General features: G+C 42.0%; 1 protein-coding gene across 2 annotated transcripts in view; it reads right to left on the bottom strand.

The window, feature by feature from the left end:
- Positions 1–1,625: 1,625 nt before the first annotated feature.
- SLC16A9 (solute carrier family 16 member 9) overlaps positions 1,626–13,972 on the bottom strand; it is a 30,171-nt gene continuing 17,824 nt past the window's right edge. The window contains exons 3-6 of one of the 2 annotated variants that reach the window (XM_072129895.1): positions 9,988–10,131; positions 9,439–9,534; positions 7,091–7,981; positions 1,626–3,407 (exon numbers count right to left, since the gene is read on the bottom strand). In XM_072129895.1, coding sequence (XP_071985996.1) covers positions 3,229–3,407; positions 7,091–7,981; positions 9,439–9,534; positions 9,988–10,131 — 1,310 coding nt within the window. In that variant the 3' untranslated portion in view covers positions 1,626–3,228. The remainder of the gene's footprint in view (positions 3,408–7,090; positions 7,982–9,438; positions 9,535–9,987; positions 10,132–13,972) is intronic. The other variant, XM_072129894.1, reaches the window with a different exon arrangement.

The raw sequence follows: 13,972 nt of genomic DNA, 5'->3' as shown, positions 1-13,972 counted from the left end.
CTGCACCATCCCCCAGCTGCTGTGTATAAGTCATCCAGCTCACGTTGATTAGTCCTGTGTGAACAGTTCAGAAAGTTCTGTGTAATGTGTTTATGAACGACAAGCCGCATGCAACACCGTTTTCCCAAGGTCCTGAATTTTATAATTGTTTATTCAGCAAAACCGGAAACTCAAATTGCCTTTTTGCCACACACACAGGATTGAGATAAATATCTAAAAACATTGTACAAATCAGGAATATTTCATAGTTTAATAAGGTTGGAATACTTTTCTATACATTCATTCAGATAGATGGCAGGAAGATGAAAACACAGAGATAATGTAAACACTACATATAAGATAAAACTGCCGTATGGGGGACGTATATATGGCCGGCTAATATATGGCCTATATACGTCCCCCATAGACGGCAATGGGCGCACGGCACCCTACGGGAGCAGTAGGGTACCGCGCACGGGTGGCACGGTACCGCTCCGTACCTCGTGAAAAGATAGAATATTTCCTGTCTTCTCTCGGCATACGGCGCTGTGCGCCATGTTCCTCTATAGAGAGGGGCAGGGGTGAGCAGCTCTCACCACCTCCTTCTCTACCCGGCGCCGCCGTGTGCCCGCCATGCTACGGTCAGCGGGGAACAGCAATGTGAATGTAGCCTAATACAGACCCCTGCAGATCTACAGAACATTAACCAGACAGAATGCTTAAAATGTATCATTGCTGGTTTTTAATGTTGAGCCTAGCTGTGTAGTGGATCTGAATATAAATTATTATTATATGTCAGACCTCACAGTTTTACCTTCTGGTAATAATTTATACATTTTTTTATGGGGTTGTGCCACAAAAAAAATATTCCCCTTGGGCATTGTCTAATAATGGTATAATAATAATTGTCTAAAACATGTATTGCCTGCATACAGTACCAGAACCAACTTCCTGTAAAAGGGGAGGAGCTTCTTGCATGGGCTCTTCTAAATATGTGTCAAAAGCTGGCACACATGTATTATCTTTTCAGGGCAGTATGAAATGTGGTCGGGCATTTGAGAAGCCTTAGGTTTCAGAAGCCTTAGGTTTCAGGGTGCCACCCAACAATAATTAACTAATTTCAACTTGCACTCCATTAACTTCTAAGGAACTTTTAGGATGGCTGTCCCATAGTTTCAAAAGAAGTCAATATTAAATGGGGAACTCTTAAAGGGTTTTTTAGCTTCTTATGCCATCATTTGTACAGAAAAAAAATGGGGTTTTAATTATGTAAATGAGCCTCAGGGGCTCCAGAGTCCACAGATGTTGAACCTAGAGTGCCTCAGGCTCATTTGCATAAGTGAAAGCCTTTTTTTGTAAAAGTAAGGGCATAATAAGCTAAAATAAGAGTGGATCCTGCCAGAGCGGGCACACACTTGCATGAAAGTGTGCTTAGTATACAATCCTTCATCCTGGTGGTAGCTTTCCTTTAAAGGGGTTGTCCATTAGTTGAAAAACATGGCTGCATTTTTCCATAAAACAGATCTACACCTAATCATGAGTAGTGCTGGTATTGCAGCTCAGCTGTGAAAGAAGGTTTGGAGCTTGGGGCACGGCTACACATTCCGCTAGTGTTACGTTTTTTAAGGAAATCATGCGATACAATTATTATTTTAGAAAACATGGAAACTTTTTTTTGTTAAAAACTGCTTTATTCTGTATAAGATTCATCAAAGAAAAACTATTGGTAACAAAAGAGCGCATGGCCTACAAAGTCTACATTCCACATTAGTCACAATGTTATTACAAACCATGTTTATTGCTGTACAGTAATAAAGCAGAAAGACGGCTAACAATTTCCCAGCATCTTTATCTACCTGAGACAAAGTAGATTAAAAAAACATTAATATGCAAGCATCCTTTAAAATAAGGAAGGTCCAGGTGGTGCGAGTCTTATTTAAAAAATCTGAGTGTTGACTTATTGGGGCTCATTTACTAAGGGCCCTGCGGACCGCACTTTCGTCGGACATCCCGACGATTTCCATTTTGCACCGCAGGGACAGGGATTTAAAAGGGGATTTTGGCACATGCGATCGGATTTTGTCGCTTTCATGCAACACAAATTGGGGGGGGGGGTGGCGGGCCGTCGGACAATCCGACGGATTTGGACAAACTGCAGGATTTAACTTAAAAATTGTGTGTCGCAAGCCGTGTACTTACATACAGGTGAACTCCGGCAGACCTGATCGGGGAAGCGACACATGCAGGATATCGGGCGCGCGATCTTCATGAATCAAGGCAGAGTTCATGCTCATCAGACAGTCCGGATCGGGGATCGCGCAGGGACTGGGTAAGTAAATGTGCCCCATTATGTTGTGTTCATACATTTGTATTACAGTACATTTACAATATGTTTACATTACATTGCATTTCAACTAAACATAATGGGGCACATTTACTTACCCGTCCCGTTGACGCAGCTGATCCGGAATGTCCGACGAGGATTTGGAGCTGCCGCGATTCACTAAGATCATGCGTCCAATTTCCTGCATGTGTCGCTTCCCCACTGAGGTTCGCCAGAGTTCACCTTCTTCTTCCCGGTGCATGTAAGTGCTGATCTTGCGACACAATTTGATATGTAAATTCTGCGGTTTGTCCGAATCAGTCGGGTTGTCCGCCGGCCACGCCCCATGATTTGTGTCGCATGAAAGCCGGCGTGGATGCGCCACAATCCGATCACGTGCGCCACAAACCTGGGACAATTTAGCGCAAAACCTGAAAAATTTGGGAAGTACGACGGAAATGCGGCCGGCGGACACTTAGTAAATGTGTACCAGCGTTAATACAATACAATGTTAATACATTACAAACAGATATTAAATGTACGGTAATTCAAACACCACCTATGAACCTGACCTCATGGCCCAAGTCTGTGCACACATGATCAACTTTGTAAAACCACAACATTTGAACCCAATGCAACCCAGATCTCTCATAGAAACCAAAAAACTACATTGTGCAAGAAAGCACAAGGCATAAAATACAAAATACCGATGAATGTTTCTGGGACATTTGTGAAAACTAGTCCGATCTTTGATTTGTCCCTGGAGTAGTTGGACTTAAAGAAAATACTTGTCAAATTATGTTTAAAGTATTATATTTGACTAGAAAATACAGTAAAAATAATTTAAAAACCCTAAAAATATCGCTGTCCTCGTGGTACAAGAACTAAAAAAAAAAAAAACTTCAAACTTCACAAACAGGAGAACTTCAAACAGCAGAAGCTACTTTATAAGAGTAACTTTTTGGTGATGGCTCCAACTTTTTGGTTTTACAGTTTTTCCAAAATGGTAGCGCCACTACCAACATGCCCAGTGCTCCCACGATGACGCATAGTCCACAGAAATAGAAGGCTATATCGTAAGACTGTGTCCAGTCAAAAAACCAACCTAAAAAAAAGAAGAAGTAAAAAGTTACTAAATCATAAATCATGACAACTATTGTAACTACATACACAGTACCACATCTACCATGCTACATTTATAATACAGGTGTCTTCTTATGTAAGAAAAAAACCCCAGAAAAAATCCAGAAAAAAAATCATCGAATGGCTCTCCCCTATCCCCAAATTCCTGAATTATCGGATCCATCTGCTCATGTGAACAATGTTTGAAATATTCCAGCACTTGATTAACTATATAAAAATCAGTCTCTCAATTACATCTTCTTAAAAACATGTATGTAGCAAGCTTGTATGATACAAACACATTTGGTGTTTCTTTCTGTACAATGCAAGCTTTCTACATACGTGTATAATGTTATTTTTAGCTGGTGACTGGTTCCAATAGTCTATGCCAGTGGTGGCGAACCTATGGCACGGGTGCCAGAGGCGGCACTCAGAGCCCTTTCTGTGGACACCCGGGCCATCACCCCGGCACACCAGACAGGACTCAAAGAATCTTTCTGCAGTTCCAAGCAACTTAAAAGATGCTGCTTTCAGTCATATTTTGATTCTTACTTCGCTACTTGGGACTGTAGGAAAAGGTGGAATGAGTCGACAGGGCCGAATAATTTTTGGAGGACCTCCTGCTGGCCCAACTATTCTCTGTGTACAGAGGGAAACTGGAAAGAAGCTAAAATGATGAACATTTTCCATCTTTCTACTGTGTTGCTGTCCTCAGGAGGCCAATATGATTGAAAGTTGTTGAACAGGGAGCGATAAGTTACTGCTTTAATTTTTGGTTGACACCTCGCGATACATAAGGGGGTTTGGGGTTGCAGTTTGGGCACTCGGCCGCTAAAAGGTTCGCCATCACTGGTCTATGCCAATGATGGCAAACCTTTTAGAGACCGAGTGCCCAAACTGCAACTAAAACCTACTTATTTATCGCAAAGTACCAACATGGTGATTTAAGCAGTAACTTACTTTTAACTATTCTATCCTTTCACAGATTTCAATCATATCAGTGTCTTGAGGACACCAATACACTAGTAAGAAAGTGCAGAAATTGAGAGCAGGAGCTTCAATGATAATCCAGCTCCGTTCAACCCTTCTGTTCAATGTAAACAAATTTGTAGTCACCAACCCCCAGACTCCCCATAAGCTGCTGGCGGGGAGCCAGGTTATGTGAAATAAAGTTTTATAAAGTACTGAAATGATTTAGAATGCTGACAAAGGCAATTTCAAATTCAGCATAGCATAGGTTATTGGAAAATCCCCTGCTGACAGGTTCGCTTTAAGAAGATATTATTAAAAGACTGATTTTTATATACTGGAGCGAGTGTTGGAGTATTCCTAACTTTATTTTTACCTTCTCATGCGGTGGAAGGACTTTTCAGGACCCTCCTGTAGCAGGGCTTTGATAAAACAAATACTTTTTTTCTCAAATTTTTCAACTGAAGCTGCATACATTTTTTTTACACCATGAATCTGGTACTCACAGCATTTGCCACATGGAGGACATCACTTAATATTATGTGCACAACGACACAGGACAAGCTTGTTTATCTGACATAAGGCTGACAGCCAGCAAGATTCTAAGTTAACTGCAATGAAGGGCTTTATACCAGGAAGTACACAATGTCCCAAGTCATTGCACTGCTAGAGGATGTGTTATCTTAGCTGGCTTTACTATATATACACAATGCTACGTGAAATACACCTTGTCATACCAAGGGTTCTAACACAAGTAGATAACAATACTATAAAATAAAAACTGCCCTTTAAGAAGACATAAAAATACCATATATACCCGTGTATAAGCCGAGTATAAAACCTCACCTCAGTTTATTTTTTTTAAGTGCTGGGCGGGCTGGCTGTATACTACATGGGGGCGGGCTGGCTGTATACTACATGGGGGCTGGCTGGCTGTATACTACATGGGGGCAGGCTGGCTGTATACTACATGGGGGCGGGCTGGCTGTATACTAGATGGGGGCGGGCTGGCTGTATACTAGATGGGGGCGGGCTGGCTGTATACTACATGGGGCGGGCTGGCTGTATACTACATGGGGGCAGGCTGGCTGTATACTACATGGGGGCAGGCTGGCTGTATACTACATGGGGGCGGGCTGGCTGTATACTACATGGGGGCGGGCTGGCTGTATACTAGATGGGGGCGGGCTGGCTGTATACTACATGGGGGTGGGCTGGCTGTATACTACATGGGGGCGGGCTGGCTGTATACTACATGGGGGCGGGCTGGCTGTATACTACATGGGGGCGGGCTGGCTGTATACTACATGGGGGCAGGCTGGCTGTATACTACATGGGGCGGGCTGGCTGTATACTACATGGGGGCAGGCTGACTGTTTACTACATGGAGGCAGGCTGGCTGTATACTACATGGGGGCAGGCTGGCTGTATACTACATGGAGGCAGGCTGGCTGTATACTACATGGAGGCAAGCTGGCTGTATACTACATGGAGGCAGGCTGGCTGTATACTACATGGAGGCAGGCTGGCTGTATACTACATGGAGGCAGGCTGGCTGTATACTACATGGAGACAGGCTGGCTGTATACTACATGGAGGCAGGCTGGCTGTATACTACATGGGGGCTGGCAGGCTGTATACCACATGGGGGCTGGCAGGCTGTATACTACATGGGGGCGGGCTGGCTGTATACTACATGGGGGCAGGCTGGCTGTATACTACATGGAGGCAGGCTGGCTGTATACTACATGGAGGCAGGCTGGCTGTATACTACATGGAGACAGGCTGGCTGTATACTACATGGAGACAGGCTGGCTGTATACTACATGGGGAGAGGCTGGCTGTATACTACATGGGGAGAGGCTGGCTGTATACTACATGGAGGCAGACTGACTGTATACTACATGGGGGCAGGCTGGCTGTATACTACATGGGGGCAGGCTGGCTGTATACTACATGGGGGCAGGCTGGCTGTATACTACTGGGGGCTGGCTGTATACTACTGGGGCTGGCTGTATACTGCGGGGAGGGGAGGGGGGCTGTGACCAATGCTTTTCCCACCCTTGGCTTAAACTCGAGTCAATAGGTTTTCACAGTTTCTGGTGGTAAAATTAGGGGCCTCAGCTTATACTCGGGTCAGCTTATACTCAAGTATATACAGTAAATGTATTTTTAATTGTTGAATTAAGCTGACCATATACATAGGCTATTCCTCTTAACCCTTCCATAAACTTTCTTGATCAGGTCTGCCAAGAATCTACGTGTTCTAAATGTTGAGGGGAAAATCCCTCTTGAGCGCATGTGAAAATCCAACAACCTGCTGCTTCTTTTTTGACCGGACGTCTTATAATATGCCCAGTATGTTAGTTGTTTAGTTATTTCATTTAGTGATTGTGAGGCAAAACCAAGAGTGGTCGCACACACAGAACACATGCAAGCCTATAAGTCAGGAATAATGGAATGAATTGCACATCTTCTGTGTGTTTGGCCACTCTTGGTTTTGGCTCACAATAACTGTAGGAAAGATCTGTATACACAATAGCTTAAGGAAATAACTGAATACACAATAACTGAAGGAAACTGAATGCACAATACATGGAAGAGCTTTCCTGCCAAACTGTGCAGCTTTAATCAATCAATAACTTGTTCATACTGATAAGTAATATAAAAGAAACCTTCTCAAATGTATTATCTTACCTACAATAGGTGGCCCCAGGCAGTTTCCAATGCCTGCGAAGAACATCAGAATTCCGTAGGCGTGAGTGAGCTTGTCAATTCCAACAGTATTCGTGGTCACATAAGGGAATATTGACCAGTTCCCAGTAAAAAATCCTATTGTTCCAGCAATAATGGCCAAACTAGTATAAGTCTTGGCAAAAGGAACAGCAGATACTGCTAAACCTGTGGCCATTAATGTGAATACATACAGATACAAAGTATTAATCCATTTAAAATCAGCAAGTATGCCCAAAACTAACTTCCCAACAGCCATCATGATGCCAAGGATGAAGACGAGGGGCACGATGACGTCTTCTTTATGAATGTTGGCACTTTTAACCACATCCTCCATAAGAACGCTTGGAGGAAATCCTCCGATATCAAATAACAAAATGTTTATAAAAAGAGCAGCAAATACTTTGTTTTTGAACAAGTCAATAGTCTCTTCCCAATAGTCGAGATAAGAATGGAACTTGTTTTTAACAAGCTGTTTGCAGTTTTGTTTCTCTTTATTGCTACAATTGTCCTTGACTATTGGGTCACATTGAGTCACACTTTTACTCTGGGGGTGATTTTCCTGAGAGCAGCAGTCTCCATTGGCTGCATTGGATTTCTCCTTTTCTAGCATCCCTAGATTTTCTTCTTTTGTCAGATCTTTTTCATGGTATATGAGGTAGGCATCAGGAACAGTCTCCAAACACGGCTTTTCCCCCGCAGCTTCAAGTAACCGAGGTAAAGGTCTCATAAGGATACCACATGCTAATATATTCAATGCTAATGCTCCAATAATTAGCAAACAGCCATCTATTCTGTAGATTGAAATTAGCTCCTTCTGAAGACCTGCATATATGAAGGTACCAACACTGGAACCTGAAATGGTTTTATACATATAACATAGTCAGAGAAGAATATGCATTGGTGACAAAATTTGTTACATATTATACATATGATTTGTGTTCTGCAATCACCTAAAATATAGGTTTGTAAAGTGTAACATTTAGGCTTGCTAGGAATAACAATTTGATCAGTGTGGGTCAGACTGGTCCACTGTGTAAATTGAAGTTAATGGGCCCCAGTGCAAAGTCTGTGCCAGGCCCCCTGACTACAATGTATGTTTTATAGCACTAGTCTTCTCATATGGGAAAGTGACACCTTATGGGCCCTCTAAGTTTCCTGGGCTTGGATGGGACCGCAACCTTTGCACCCCCTCAAAGTACGCCCTTTCCACTGATCACCAGAACAGGGGTTCATTCTCACAAAATGATGGAGCAACTCAATGCTCAACCTGTCATCAATTCCATCAATTATTAAGCCCCCATTCTCATAATTGGTAGAGGGACCAGCAGTTTTCAAACCACACTGTTCAAATTCCTATCCCCTAACCTGTGGATAAGATATAACAAAAAAACTTTTTAAAACCCCTTTAAATGTATACTGTACAAGGGGTGCATATATGGCCCTGTTGTCCTTCAAGCTGATCTCCTTTACTCAAATGTCATTGCAATTATGTCGAAAATATGCAGAGAGAATTAAATATTATGCTAATGTCAATATTATGCCTATGTCAATATTCGGTACAAGAAAGTTTTATCATATGTGAGAGGGGCAACACTCCAGCTGAGACTGACTGGGAAATCTATCATCAAAATTTGTCATGACAGATCAGTGTCACGCACTTGTCCATCTGAGGACCACCATTCCCCCGTCACGGGTGCAACCGCGCCCCCCATCACGGGTGCAACTGCGACCCCCGTCACCGGTGCAACCGCGACCCCCGTCACCGGTGCAACTGCGATCCCTGTCTCAGTTTGTGGGCACACCCGTGTCCCTCCGTGTGCCCCCACGGCTGCCGCTGCTCCGGCCATACCTGTCCCAGTTCCTGCTCCCTAGCGGACTGCCGTGTGCGCGCATCCCCGCCTCCTAGAGCGCACATGCGCCAGCTGTAGGAGATTTAAAGGGCCAGCACACCGCTGATTGGTGCGCTGTTTGAACACCTCCACTTTTATTAATCAGCGCCTCCCTTCCTTCCCGCTGCCTCTTTGTACCTACGCCTTAGAGAAAGCTCTCCAGCGATATTCTTGCATTCCCGCATTCCTGTGTTTGAATAGTTAATATGACTATTTTGTTAATGGGGTTAACTTGTTGCAACTCCTGTCAGCCAATGTGCTACATAGTATATAAACAGACTCTCCCTCTTTCTTCTCTCATCTTTTCATAGATATCTAACAATAGTTTCCCTTTGTGATATGTGGAATTAGATAAATCATTTGTAAATGCCAATAATTGAATAATAATGCAAATATTTATAAAGAGAAACTTTGCTCTACCTGTTGAGACGATTCCAAGTGCAAGTCCTCTTCGCTTTTCAAAGTACTGACAAGTGACTGTCACAGTGGCGGTGTACAGCAAGCCGCATCCAAAACCTTTACATAAAGAATCATAACATTATCGGTTAAGGTTTTGGGATATTTCTGTTAAAAAAATTTACCAAAATCACATAGTTGCAAAAATTTTAATTGTAGAGCAAAAATAGTATCTTCTATTACTACCCAAAAATATTCTGACAACACATGTTTACACAGTTGACATCAATGAGATGGCAGATAAATATCCCCGACCAACAGTTGACTATCTGAGATAGGTTGAGGGCAATCCCATGTAAGCGTGACTTATAAAACCCAATTTTTGCATTCAAAGTCAAGTTGGGAGTAGAAACCAGTTTAATAAATTGTAGACAATAACAAGGAGTCTTCTAAAATCTGAAATCTAATTTCCAAATAGGGGAATTTCAGTTCTTAACCAACACAACCGTCATAAACCTCAATGATAAACCCACTAAGTGTAAGGCAGGAAGCGGTATAAAATACCATACTTACCCACCATGATTCCATAGGAAAAATAAAGGAAGTAGACATTAGGAGCAAAGCTGCTTAGAATAAGTCCCCCAGCTACCAGGAAGCTACTGAAGATGGTGACTGGGCGAGCACCAAAAGAAGAAACACTTGCACTACACAAAGGACCTGGAGAGAAGAAGAAAAAATAAAACTTCATTGTCTAGTAAAAAAATTATGCTTCAAAAGTTTTAGAACATTAATCCTTGTAGGATCAGTTTTTTTTTTTTTCAGCCACATTTGAAGACCTGTTTTTATTATTGCTGTGAGGCGTTTCTTTTAGTGGGACTGAGGGGTTGCTTTTTTGTATTTTTAAATTTTTTACAAACACAAAATTGTCATTGTTCCAATGTTTTCTAAAAGCCATCACTATTTAACCCCTTAACGACTTGGCCCTTTTTTTGGTATGTTTGTTTTTTGCTCCCCATCTTCAAAAATCCATACATTTTTTTATACAGGGAGTCCCCTACTTAAGAACACCCAACTTACAGACGACCTCTGGATGCTGGCAATTTCCTGTACTGTAGTCTCTGGCTACAAAGATCAGCTATAACAGTTATCAAAGGGTCTGCAATTAGGATTTATTGTTAATCCTGGTTCTTATGACAACTCAAAAGTTTTCATTTTGTTCCAACTTACATACAAATTCAACTTTAGAACAAACCTACAGAACCTATCTTGTACATAACTAGGGGAATGCCTGTATTTCCATGTACAGTGCTGTTTTCTGTGTAACAAATTGTATTTTCCAGTGACTGTATATAATATTCCATGCCATGTACTGGGAAGCAGGAAAAAAAAATTCCAAATGTGATGAAATTGGAGGAAAAAAAAACTTGTTTGCACTATTTTCTTGTGGGCTCTGTATTTACGCCTTTCACTTTTAATTCCAAATGACACCTCCCCTTTATTTTTTTGGGTTCATATGATCACTGGGATGCTATTTTTATTTAGGTTTTATTGTGGTTTAATAGATTTTAAAAAATTAAAACCTTTTGTATGAAAAATAATTTCTTCATTTCGCTATGTTCTGACATTAATAACTTTTTCATACTTATGCTTATGGTGTTGTGTAAGGTATCACTTTTTGCAGGATGTGATGATGTTTACATTGATGCCACTTGTAGAACTGTACAACCTTTTGATAATTTTTTATTTCAATTTTTATGGGTTGCAAAAGGACAAAATAAAAGTGACGTTTGGGACATTTGAGCTCTATTTCCCATTACGGGGTTCAAAGGCAGGAATGACTGTTATTATGCATTGATAGATCGATGCCTAACATGTTTATGATTTTGATGTTCATTTATTTTTATTTCAGTTCTACGGAAATAGTGGTGAATTGAACTTTTACATTTTTTTTACTATATTTCATACCCCCTAGGACAGTGGTGGCAGACCTATGGCACGGGTGCCAGAGGTGGCACTCAGAGCCGTTTCTGTGGGCACCCAGGCCTTCACCCCCACACAGAGTTAGCCAGATAAGACTTAAGGTTTTCTCCTGTGATAGAATACAGCCCAGGATATGCCTTGCTCAGCGCTATTTTAAAGCGACATCCTTGGCTGCCAGGACTACAGGAGGAGCGGGAAGGGCTGGATAGAGATGGATTGTCATTGGAGCTCCTGCTCTGGGTCCCCTGATTATCTCTCTTCAGGGGAACCTGGAGGGAAGCTAAAATCCAAATTTCTCCATCATCTTTCTATTGTTTTGGTGAACTCAGGACAGCAATACGATTAAAACCTGTGATACAGAAGGGATCAATAAGTTACTGCTTACATTGCCATGTTGGCACTTTGCGACATACAAGTGGGTTTTGGTTGTAGCTTAGGCACTCTATCTCCAAAAGGTTCGCCATCACTGTCCTAGGAGTACTTTAACCTTAGGTTGTCTGATTGATCATACCATTTGAGGACTTAATGGGGCACATTTACTAAGGGTCCGAATCGCGTTTTTCTGCCGGGTTTCCCGTATTTTTCCGATTTGCGCCGAGACGGAGGAGGTGAATTCCGGCGGACTTCAGCGCAGCAGCGACACCTAGTGGACATCGGGCGCACAACCTTAGTGAATCCCGGCAGAACCCGAATCAGCGCCGGAGAATGCGCCGCTGGATCGCAACTGGACCGGGTAAGTAAATCTGCCCCAATCTGTCACGGGCATATTGTAAGGGATCTTTAAAAATGACGATTCCTCGGGTCTTATAAAGACCCAAGGTTTTCATGGCGATGGATCGTCTCAACCGATGACAGGGATCTGCCCATACAGCACATGTCAGGAAGGGGTTGAAGGAAATCTACCATCAAAATCATTCTAATCATGGACTACCCCCTCACTGATATCCAGTTTAGTGATAACACATAGGGGATGGTTGTTACACCAAAAAACCCAACTCTCAATATCTGACCCTGTGTGACACTATGAAATCAGTCATGTGATGGTTTGTATTCTTTTGGTATATTTGCTGTTAATGTTTATGTCAATCCGCACAGAATTTCCCGGATACTAACTGGTCTCTAAGCTACTCGAGGTGGTTTAACACTTGATGGATTTCCTGAGAGCTATTTCTGCCTTTGTCAGCACAATTTATGTTTCCAAGAGGTCAAAAAAATACTGCGATAACATATCACTTGGCACTTCTCTGAAATAAATGTGTTAGTCTAACAGCACTTAATGATTGTCAAAGCAATTTGTGCAACCTTTAGCATAATGTGACCAGATGGCATCCGGTTAATTGATATTCTGCTAGCCGTTTCTTCACGCAGAGACTGGAAAATATTTGGAGAAATGATCCAGAAAATTGTGTATACAGGCAGTTTTTGTTCTTAAGTTGAATTTTTGTGTAAGTCGGAACTGTATATTTTATAATTCTAACCACAGTCAAATTTTTTTTGGTCTCTGTGACAATTGGATTTTTAAAATGTTGGTATGTCATAAGAACCAGGATTAACAATAAATCTTAATTGCAGACACCTTTGGTAACGGTTATAACTCTTTATAGTAGCCTTAGGCTAAAGTTAAGTAAATTACCAAAATCCAGAGGTCCGTTTGTAAATAGGGGTCGTCTGTAAGTCGAGTATTCTTAAGTAGGGGACTGCCTGTATTTACTGTGTATAATTTACTATAAGTATAAATAATTCTGCATATTCTACAGAAGTCTAGCATTTACCCAATCTTTAGTTTATATTTAATAGAAATGTGAACAAAACTTGCTGTGCCCCCTTAAGTGTCCAGCCAGGGTACAGCAACATGACTATGTACAGTTTGGTCAATATTCTGGGCAGATCTTCCCACAATATATAATATTACATTTTTTGGATACAGAATTTTAATGGATATAATGAAGAATTAAAGTGGTTACCTTGGACTATATGTTTAGGGCTTATAATTAAGGGTTTATAGAAAGTTTATAAGTTATTATCCCCTAAACACAAGATTGGAGATATAAAACGTATCACAAGAGTGAGACCCCAAATTCTTTGGAGAATTGGAATCCCCTTCTCACTAGTGGGTGGAGAGCAAACATATGTCCTGCCACTTCATCCAATATTATGGAAGTGTTGAAAAGTGCTGAGCACAGCGCTATTTCCAGCATTCCCATTCACAAGTGAGTTCCAGGTATAACTGCTCTGTGCTTGGCAATTTCCGATACTTGCAAACTTAGCACCACTCCTTTAATCTTTCTGAAAAGATATTGGGGGTCATTTACTAAGGGCCCGATTCGCGTTTTCCCGACGTGTTACCCGAATATTTCCGATTTGCGCCGATTGTACCTGAATTGCCCTGGGATTTTGGCGCACGCGATCGGATTGTGGCGCATCGGCACCGGCATGCACGCGACGGAAATCGGGGGGCGTGGCCGAACGAAAACCCGACGGATTCGGAAAAACCGCCGCATTTAAAAAAGGAAATTGTGTCGCGGAGCTTGCACTCACCTTCATCCAGTATAGGATCGTGAACTTCGGTGCAATTCAG

This window comes from Engystomops pustulosus, chromosome 11, assembly GCF_040894005.1.
Source record: "Engystomops pustulosus chromosome 11, aEngPut4.maternal, whole genome shotgun sequence".
Lineage (NCBI taxonomy): Eukaryota > Metazoa > Chordata > Amphibia > Anura > Leptodactylidae > Engystomops > Engystomops pustulosus.
Note: the sequence above shows the minus strand (reverse complement) of the source record. Positions and strands in the feature narration are given on the sequence as shown.